The sequence below is a fragment of the Ictalurus punctatus genome, unplaced genomic scaffold (assembly GCF_001660625.3).
Source record: "Ictalurus punctatus breed USDA103 unplaced genomic scaffold, Coco_2.0 Super-Scaffold_100068, whole genome shotgun sequence".
Classification (NCBI taxonomy): Eukaryota; Metazoa; Chordata; class Actinopteri; order Siluriformes; family Ictaluridae; genus Ictalurus; species Ictalurus punctatus.
In genome coordinates this window covers 1,634,409-1,644,522 of record NW_026521091.1, presented here as the reverse complement: position 1 = coordinate 1,644,522, position 10,114 = coordinate 1,634,409, and the positions used below count along the sequence as shown (strand labels likewise).

At 44.0% G+C, this 10,114-nt stretch overlaps 1 protein-coding gene across 9 annotated transcripts in view; it reads left to right on the top strand.

Annotated features, from left to right (window-relative positions):
- The first annotated feature begins 3,520 nt into the window (after positions 1-3,520).
- The window catches only part of LOC128630835 (NACHT, LRR and PYD domains-containing protein 3), a 10,850-nt gene continuing 4,256 nt past the window's right edge, over positions 3,521-10,114 (top strand). For 4 of the 9 annotated variants that reach the window (XM_053679106.1, XM_053679102.1, XM_053679104.1 and 1 more), the window contains exons 1-7: positions 3,521-3,604; positions 3,764-3,885; positions 4,344-4,460; positions 4,871-4,925; positions 5,080-5,284; positions 5,569-7,348; positions 9,615-9,788. In XM_053679106.1, coding sequence (XP_053535081.1) covers positions 3,833-3,885; positions 4,344-4,460; positions 4,871-4,925; positions 5,080-5,284; positions 5,569-7,348; positions 9,615-9,788 — 2,384 coding nt within the window. In that variant the 5' untranslated portion in view covers positions 3,521-3,604; positions 3,764-3,832. Of the gene's footprint in view, positions 3,605-3,704; positions 3,886-4,343; positions 4,461-4,870; positions 4,926-5,079; positions 5,285-5,568; positions 7,349-9,614; positions 9,789-10,114 lie in introns of all 9 variants that reach the window. The other 5 variants (XM_053679108.1, XM_053679107.1, XM_053679103.1 and 2 more) reach the window with 3 other exon arrangements.

Here is a 10,114-nt window from a genome sequence, read left to right as displayed (position 1 = left end):
AATATTATTATTATTATTATTATTACACTTTTTTTTCGGCGCGTAACTAGTCCCACACTGTTTGTCAGAGATCAATGGGTGAGGTGTCAAATCGATCGGCTTATTGAGCAGAGGTGTGCTATGACTTTTATAAGCGATCGGAATGCCGGAATTCCCGCTACGGAAGCTCAAATTCGGAAAATTTCCAATAGACTTGCATTGCGTTTCAAAAGTATTGGCCCTCTAAGGAGAAAGCTCTAAAAGTTTTGCCTCTGTACACGTTCGGCTCTAAACTGTATTGGCACACGATCTGTCCGGCTCTCAAAAGTATTGGCACCCTATCCGGCTGGCGCTCAAAAATATTGGGACCCCGCACGGCCAGCTCTCAAAAGTACTGGCGCCCTTGACAGTCAGCTCTAAAAAGTATTGGCGCACTACACGGCCGGCTCTAACAATGCTGGCGCCCTATCCATCCAGCTCTCGAAAGTATTGGCGCCCGATCCAAATTTTGCCAGTGCAAGCACCACTCACATTTTCTTCAGGAAATGTACCGGTCTAGTTATTATAATAATTATTCTTCTTCTTCCACTTTTTTTTGGCGCGTAACTTCTCTCGCGTTTGTCGGAGATCGAAGGGTGAGGTGTCAAATTGATCGGCTTATTGAGCAGAGGTGTGCTATGACTTTTATAAGTGAATGGAATGCCGGAATTCCCGCTACGGAAGCTCAAAATCAGAAAATTCCCCATAGATTGCATTGAGTTTCGAAAGTATTGGCCCTCTAAACAGAAAGCTCTAAATGAATTGCCTCCGTACACATTTGGCTCTAAACTGTATTGGCACACGATCTGTTCGGCTCTCAGAAGTATTGGCACCCTTGATGGTCAGCTCTAAAAGGTATTGGCGCACTACACGGCCAGCTCCAACAGTGCTTGCGCCCTATCTGTCCGGCTCTCAAAAGTATTGGCACCCTTCACCATTGGCTCTTGAAAGTATTGGCGCCCCATTCCTGTTTTGCCATGGCAAGCACCATCCACATTTTCTTCAGGAAATGTACCAGTCTAGTTATTATAATTAATGGTGCTTGAAAAGCACTACTATTGTTCTTCGGCCTACTTAGTATTATTATTATTATTATTATTATTATTATTATTATTATTATTATTATTATTATTATTATTATTATTATTATTAATGGTGCTTGAAAAGCACTATTATTGTTATTTGGCAAACGTATTATAACTATAATTCTTCTTCTTCCACTTTTTTTTTCGGTGCGAAACTAGTCCCGCACCGTTTGTCGGAGATCGACGGGTGAGGTGTCGAATCGATCGGCTTATTGAGGAGAGGTGTGCTCTGTATTACGGAAGTGATCGGAATGTCGGCATTCCCGGTACGGAAGCTCAAAGTCGGAAAATTTCCCATAGACTTGCATTGAGTTGCGAAAGAATTGGCGCTCTACACCACCAGTTCTAAAAGAATTGCCTCCATACACGCCCGGCTCTAAAAAGTATTGGCAACCAATCTGTCCGGCTCTCAGAAGTATTGGCGCCCTATCTGGCATGCTCTCAAAGGTATTGGCGCCCTATCTGGCATGCTCTCAAAGGTATTGGCGCCCTACACGGCCGGCTCTCCAAAGTATTGGCGCCCTACACGGCCGGCTCTCCAAAGTATAGGCGCCCTACACGGCCGGCTCTCCAAAGTATAGGCGCCCTACACGGCCGGCTCTCCAAAGTATAGGCGCCCTACACGGCCGGCTCTCCAAAGTATAGGCGCCCTACACGGCCGGCTCTCCAAAGTATAGGCGCCCTACACGGCCGGCTCTCCAAAGTATAGGCGCCCTACACGGCCGGCTCTCCAAAGTATAGGCGCCCTACACGGCCGGCTCTCCAAAGTATAGGCGCCCTACACGGCCGGCTCTCCAAAGTATAGGCGCCCTACACGGCCGGCTCTCCAAAGTATAGGCGCCCTACACGGCCGGCTCTCCAAAGTATAGGCGCCCTACACGGCCGGCTCTCCAAAGTATAGGCGCCCTACACGGCCGGCTCTCCAAAGTATAGGCGCCCTACACGGCCGGCTCTCCAAAGTATAGGCGCCCTACACGGCCGGCTCTCCAAAGTATAGGCGCCCTACACGGCCGGCTCTCCAAAGTATAGGCGCCCTACACGGCCGGCTCTCCAAAGTATAGGCGCCCTACACGGCCGGCTCTCCAAAGTATAGGCGCCCTACACGGCCGGCTCTCCAAAGTATAGGCGCCCTACACGGCCGGCTCTCCAAAGTATAGGCGCCCTACGCGGCCGGCTCTCCGAAGTATAGGCGCCCTACGCGGCCGGCTCTCCGAAGTATAGGCGCCCTACGCGGCCGGCTCTCCGAAGTATAGGCGCCCTACGCGGCCGGCTCTCCGAAGTATAGGCGCCCTACGCGGCCGGCTCTCCGAAGTATAGGCGCCCTACGCGGCCGGCTCTCCGAAGTATAGGCGCCCTACGCGGCCGGCTCTCCGAAGTATAGGCGCCCTACGCGGCCGGCTCTCCGAAGTATAGGCGCCCTACGCGGCCGGCTCTCCGAAGTATAGGCGCCCTACGCGGCCGGCTCTCCGAAGTATAGGCGCCCTACGCGGCCGGCTCTCCGAAGTATAGGCGCCCTACGCCGTCAGCTGTCAAAAGTATTGGCAACCCACTCTTCTGGCTATCGAAAGTATTGGCGCCTGATCCGAATTTTGCCATGGCAAGCAGCACACATTTTCTTCAGGAAATGTACTGGTCTAGTTTATTATTATTATCATTGTTGTGTGTGTGTGTGTGTGTGTGTGTGTGTTTGTGTGTCTGTCTTATTATTTCTGTGTCTGTGTTATTATTTCAGACATCAGATATTTCTCATCTATATTAAATGTTTTCTACACATTTGATCATTTTAGAAAATGTTTGAAGGATTTTTACACGCACCCCTGCTCTCATCAGACAGAACCTCGATTGGGAAACACTGGGTTAGTTACTCGTCTGACCAATGTGTTTAACTTACTCTCCATCATCACTGTTATTCTGAGTAACATTCATTATTCACACAAAAACTACTTACACACCAATCCTCACTAATATCAGGATACTCGCTCTCATTAAGGGAAAACCAGAAAAAATACATTTCTGCAGATATTTAAGTAAACTTACTCAGCGTATGAGTTCTGCTTCTTTATCTAATGATCTGCTGAGTGTTTCTACTTCCTGTTATTTTATTTTAGTTTATATATTTGTATAGAGCTCTGACAGTTGTTCATGCACAGCTGAATGAAGTCACGAGATAATAAATGAAGGTGATGAAATGATAATGTGTGTGATGTAGATTTTACCAGACTTTTAATTCTGTTCTCTGTATTTGCAGCGTTTTCAGGCTTTTACTTTCAGTATTTACAGGCGTTTGCTCGATGGATCAGAAAGCTGTCTGAAAACAACCCATATCTCTGTGTGTGTGTGTGTGTGTGTGTGTGTGTGTGTGTGTGTGTGTGTGTGTGTGTTTATTACCCTACCTCACTGCCCCTCCCCCTCTGCAGAATAAACAGTTAGGAAGTGAAAGTGAAAGTCAGTCTCCATTTTGTGTGGAGGGGAAAATACACCATTTCAGGAGTAAAAACACAGTGAGTGTCTACATCTAAAGCTATAATATATAAACACACTGAATGTACACTAGATGCAGAAGAGTTTTGTGGGTTTGTACTGAAGTTTGAATGTACACAGGTTGTTTTATGACTTGATACAGAGACTATTTCCTGTAAGTGAACTCTGTGCTGATACAGGGTTTGATTTAACACACCGATGTTGGAGTGAAGTAAACGTGTGTCCTGCTGTAATCTGGAGAAGGAGACATGACCTCCAACATCAGTGTGTCTGGAGAACAGGACTTAAAGAGAGACGAGAGGTGAGTTACTTTTCCATTCTCCAGCAATAAACACACACCGTCTCATGGAACAGATCTGTATCTCTAAACACTCACTAGTTAACAGAGGAACTAGACTTTGGTTTAAGGTGTTTAATAGCAGTGAATATATCACTGATCTGATCTAAGAACAGTTTAGAGAAATCATTCACTGAGAGAAGAGTAAAAAGGACTGTGTAATGTGGAGGAGAAGAGCAGCGTAGCTTTGAGTCAGTGAACTCTACAGGCTTTAAGACCCAGCTGAGTCAGTTATCTGTGATTGGGACTCCTGACATCAGTGTAATTCCTGAGGTATGGGGCGTGTCTCCTGTTTGAATAAGTGTGCAGACTGGAGCTGAATTAAAAAGATGGAATTATTGGTGTTTAATGATGAACACATTGTGTAACAGTGCTGAGACAGCAGAGTATCAATTATTGCTGATATTTCTGTTTAATTCTAGAATGATGGAGGGAAAGAGATCAGACTCACCAGAACCCAGCTGTGTGTCCATGAAGAGTGACGAGTCAATGGATTGTCCAATTACCTTCAGAGATGGAGCCAGTTCTCCTGATGTGCGGTCAGTACAGTGAGGTGTTTTACAGCAGTGTTCCACCTGATCAAACTCACTGGTCTCATTCTGAAGCCCTTCATGATCTTTATCAGGTGTTGAAGCAGTAAAACACTAAACTGTGCAGTGCTGCAGCTCTCGGACTGGCAGTGAGGAAAACTGCTTTAAGAGTTCAGTTCAGCCTGCAGTCCCTGAGCTGGAGGGTCTGTGGTGCTACACAACAACATTTACACCTGGGACATTAATGACTAGATCACTATTTTATTCATAAACATGTTAGTGTCAGTGAGAAATCCTGAAATCAGTGTATTGTGTTAAGAGGATCGTGTTAAATATCTGTCTCTGTATGTATTAGTGTGTGTTGTGCAGCTATGAATACATATAGTCTATATCACATCATGTGTTTTATTTCTTCACAGACCACAACAGAAGAAATCAAACCTCAGCAGAAATCAGTTGGACTCCATATTCAAGGTGTGTGTCTTTTTAATGTGTGTAACTTGTGTGTGAGCAGGTTGACTTTTATTCTTGTGTGTGAGCAAGAGACTTTTATTCTTTTCATAAAATAAAAGCATCTCTGTGTGTAACATTATAATATTTAGATGTGTTCCTGTGTGTTTCTAACCAGGAGCTGGAACACAAAGTCATCACTCTGATAAAGAATGAACTGGAGAGGTTTAGGAAGCTCCTGAGTCCAGATTACCCAGCATGCACTGAGAGGGAGGTGGAGGATGAGGAGGATCTGCACAGTGTCAGAGACGGAGCGCTGAAGATCACACTGCACGTCCTGAAGAACATGAAGCACACAGATCTCGCTAACACACTGCACAACAGTAAGAGCTCTGAGTCATGGCTTTATTCCATCAGGTTCACTTCAGAGAGAGGAAATAGTTTTAGATAGGAACACTTTTAGTTTGAAGTTCGAGTTTAGTATCATGTGCATCTGCTGCTTTTCTGTTCTGTTCGTGGTCCAGCTTGTGGTGACTCTGTACAATGGTCCTGTTCCTTCAGGAATATTTACTACATGAATCAGGAATGAACAGCAGCATTTGAATTTTACATTTAATCCTGTGTTCAGTGATTTTACATTAAAACATCTTATTACTTTGTTTATTAGAGTCTGTGGCCCCTGTGTATCAGACAAAGCTGAAATCCAGCCTGAGGGAGAAGTTTAAAAGAATTAATGAAGGAATCTCACAGCATGGAAGTTCAGCACTTCTGAATGAGATCTACACAGAGCTCTACATCACAGAGGGGTGGAGTGGAGACGTCAACAATGAACATGAGGTGAGACAGATTGAGACAGCGTCCAGGAGACCAGCAGCACAGGAGACACCCATCAAATGTAATGATCTCTTTAAAGACAAGTCCATCAGAAGTGTTCTGACTAAAGGAGTTGCTGGAATTGGAAAAACAGTCTCTGTGCAGAAGTTCATTCTGGACTGGACTGAAGGAAAAGCAAATCAGGACGTCACCTTCATGCTTCCACTTCCCTTTAGAGAGCTGAATCTGATGAAGCAGAAACATCTCAGTCTGATGGATCTTCTTCATCACTTTTTCCCTGAAATAAGAAAACTAGAAGTAATAGACTGTGACTCCTACAAAGTGGTGTTGATCTTTGATGGTCTGGATGAGTGTCGACTTCCTCTAAATTTCCAGAAGAATGAGAGACTGTGTGATGTGACAGAGTCAGCCTCAGTGGATGTGCTGCTGACGAACCTCATCAAGGGGAATCTGCTTCCCTCTGCTCTCCTCTGGATAACCTCTCGACCAGGAGCAGCCAATCAGATCCCTCCTGAGTGTGTAGACCAGGTAACAGAGGTACGAGGGTTCAGTGATCCTCAGAAAGAGGAGTACTTCAGGAAGAGGATCAGTGATCAGAGCTTGGCCAATAAAATCATCTCACACATGAAGTCTTCAAGAAGCCTCTACATCATGTGCCACATCCCAGTCTTCTGCTGGATCTCAGCCACTGTTCTAGAGAGAATGTTGGGTGAAACAGAGAGTGGAGAGATCCCCAAGACTCTGACTCAAATGTTCACACACTTCCTGATCTTTCAGATCAAACACAAGGACCAAAAGTACCATCAGAAATGTCACCCTGATCCTCAGCAGACCAGAGAGAGTATCCTGGCACTGGGAAAACTGGCTTTCCAACAGCTGGAGAAAGGAAACCTGATCTTCTATGAGGAAGACCTGAGAGAGTGTGGCATTGATGTGAGAGAAGTGTCAGTGTACTCAGGAGTGTGTACCCAAATCTTCAGAGAGGAGTTTGGGCTTCACCTGGGGAAGGTGTTCAGCTTTGTACATCTGAGTGTTCAGGAGTTTCTGGCTGCTTTATATGCATTTTTCTGCTTTATTTTTAGAAAGACAAATGTGTTAGTGGAACAAAGCACTGGACTTTTTAATTTCTTCAGAAAGTCAGACATGTCTGATCTCCTCAGGAGTGCAGTGAACAAGGCCTTACAGAGTGAGAACGGACACCTGGACCTGTTCCTCCGCTTCCTTCTGGGTCTCTCACTGGAGTCCAATCAGACTCTCTTACGAGGTTTAATGCCCCAGACAGGAAGCAGCTCTCACATCAAACAGGAAACAGTCGAGTACATCAAGGAGAAGATCAGGGAGAATCCATCTCCAGAGAAATCCATCAATCTGTTCCACTGTCTGAATGAACTGAATGATCATTCTCTAGTGCAGGAAGTACAGACTTACCTGAACAGAAGAGGTCACAGTCGTCTCAGGGGAACCAGACTCTCTCCTGCTCAGTGGTCAGCTCTGGTGTTTGTGTTACTGAACTCAGATCAGGAGCTGGATGAGTTCGATTTGAGGAAATATGACCGATCAGACGAATGTCTTCTGAAGCTGCTGCCAGTGGTCAAAGCCTCCAGAAGAGCTGTGTGAGTATTTTTATTTATAAATGTATCACTGCATGGTTTATTATTTTAATGTAACACTGAACTGCACTGTTTGGATTAATGAAGGTTAATAATTACTCTAATCATCTTTAAACAAACCTCTGGTACTGTTACAGAACAGTTTCACTTTTTACACCAACACGTTACGTCTGCACTGAGGGCGGGGCCATGTGGACAAAACCTCCTATCACCATTTATTACCTTTTCTCTAAAACTGATGAAGAAATGATCTCTACAGAATAAGTGCATGTATTCATCACTGCTTTCTGATCCTTTTGTGATCTAAACACCAGTGAAAGGCACTTTTTCTTTTCTCCTTTTATTTGAAAGTGACATTGAACAGAACTTCACAAACGAGAAGAAGAAAAACAGAACACTGTCACCATGGGAACAATATGAATACAACATGTGACACTGGTGATATAGAGGATATAGGAAAATATCTATCAATAGACATGACTGATTATTCTATTTTCTGGTCCTATGATGTGTATCAGCGTATCACACCGCCCAATCTGCACTGAGGGACACGTGAGAGTGTCGTGGAAAACAATCTTTCCAACCTAAGTTAAACACTTCAGAGACAGAGGGTTTGTAGATGCCAAAGGTCATCAAACTTTATTGAAACAACAAAGTGAGACAGTCTGCAGAAAGTCTGAATTATACACACACACACACGTCTTTATATACTTTTCTGAAGCAGTAAAATTATCCCTAGGGGGGCATTAACCTCTTCTTTCTAAAAACAAACCAATCTCCATCACCTTCATGAATTATTCATATCTATATGATACATTACATTTGTGGTGCATGCGTTGTGAGTTGGATTTTCTTAAAGGTTTTATTGGGACAAGGTCATTTTTTGCAGCGTATGCGCCTTGCGTTGAATTTTCTGAAAGGTTTCATCAGGACAGGATTTTTACCCCGTCCCAGATTTCCCCCTTATACCTTAATGACCTTCTGGCTTTAGTCCCAGCCTGGTACACTTCATCCTGGAAGTCTGATCTGTTATTGTGACACTGGTATTGTAGCTTAAAGGGCTTTGATTGGAAACACAGTTCTGGTGATTGTCTAATTGCTCATTTATTGCCAGAGTAAAGCTGCTTTAGACAAAACACACGGTTCTTCTAACTCCGTTTACACAGGACATACAGAGATGCAGAAAAACACCTGATGTTCAGTAACACATAGACGTCTTCTAGCTCACTACACACTTACAATAGAACTTGATTAAAACTCTTCTGTGCTTTTTCACTTTCACACCGACCTTGTTTGGTTTGGACCGATCAGACTTTCTCTTTAGATTGGATCTGGTGTGGGATTAGTTTACAGGATGAAAGAGGATTGTCCTCGAGGACGGATTTCCAGTTAGCAAAAACATCATCATAATCCCTCTGTGCAGATCAAGGGATACGTCCTGTTTATAACTTTAATCCCTAACAAAAAATGTGTCAATATTTACCATAAACAAACAAACAAACAAATAAATAATGCATGCACTGTGTGAGACGGATTTCCAGTTAGCAAACTAACTCATCAACTTACTCCACACACACACACACACACACACTCTCTCACACACACACTCTCTCACACACACACTCTCTCACACACACACTCTCACACACTAACACACTCTCACACACTAACACACTCTCTCACTCTCACACACACACACACTCGCGCACACACACACACTCTCACACACACACACTCACAAACACACACACTCACACACACTCACAATCACACACACTCATTCTCTCACACACACACACTCTCTCTCTCTCTCTCTCACACACACTCACACACACTCATTCTCTCACACACACACACACACACACACACACACACACACACACACTCTGTCTCTCTCACACACACACTCACTCACACACACACACTCTGTCTCTCTCACACACACACTCACTCTCACACTCATACACACACACACTCTCTCTCTCACACACACACACACAGACTTTTTTACATGTACTTCCCTTAAAAATGGTTTCCATTATTCAAACAAAAACCCTTCTGATTTCATTTCAATAATAATAACAATAACAATAATAATAATAATAATAATAATAATAATAATAATAATGCTGATGTGGTGTCCTGTCCTCTGATTTGTGTGTGTGAGAGAAACACACTCACATTTCTGTTACATGGTAAAGAGTAAGTGTGTTATGGCTGTGTGTGTGTTTGAGGTCAGTGTTCTGATACTTCATCATTTCTCTTCCAGGCTGTGTTGGTGTGATCTGACAGAGGAAAGCTGTAGAGTTCTGTCCTCAGTTCTCAGATCAAACTCCTCCAGACTGAGAGAACTGAACCTGAGTGACAATAACCTGCAGGATTCAGGAGTGAAGCTGCTCTCTGCTGGACTGGAGAATCCACACTGTACACTGGAGACACTGAGGTACACACACACATACACACACACACACACACACACACACACACACACACTGTACACTGGAGATACTGAGGTACACACACACACACATACACACACACACTGTACACTGGAGATACTGAGGTACACACACACACACTGTACACTGGAGACACTGAGGTACACACACACACACACACACACACACACATACATACATACACAAGCTCGCTCTCTCTCTTTCTTTCTCACACACAGAGACTTTTTTTTCCATGTACGTCCCTTAAAAATGGTTTCAATTATAATAAAGTATTTCAAACAAAAACCCTTCTGTTTTCATTTCAATAATA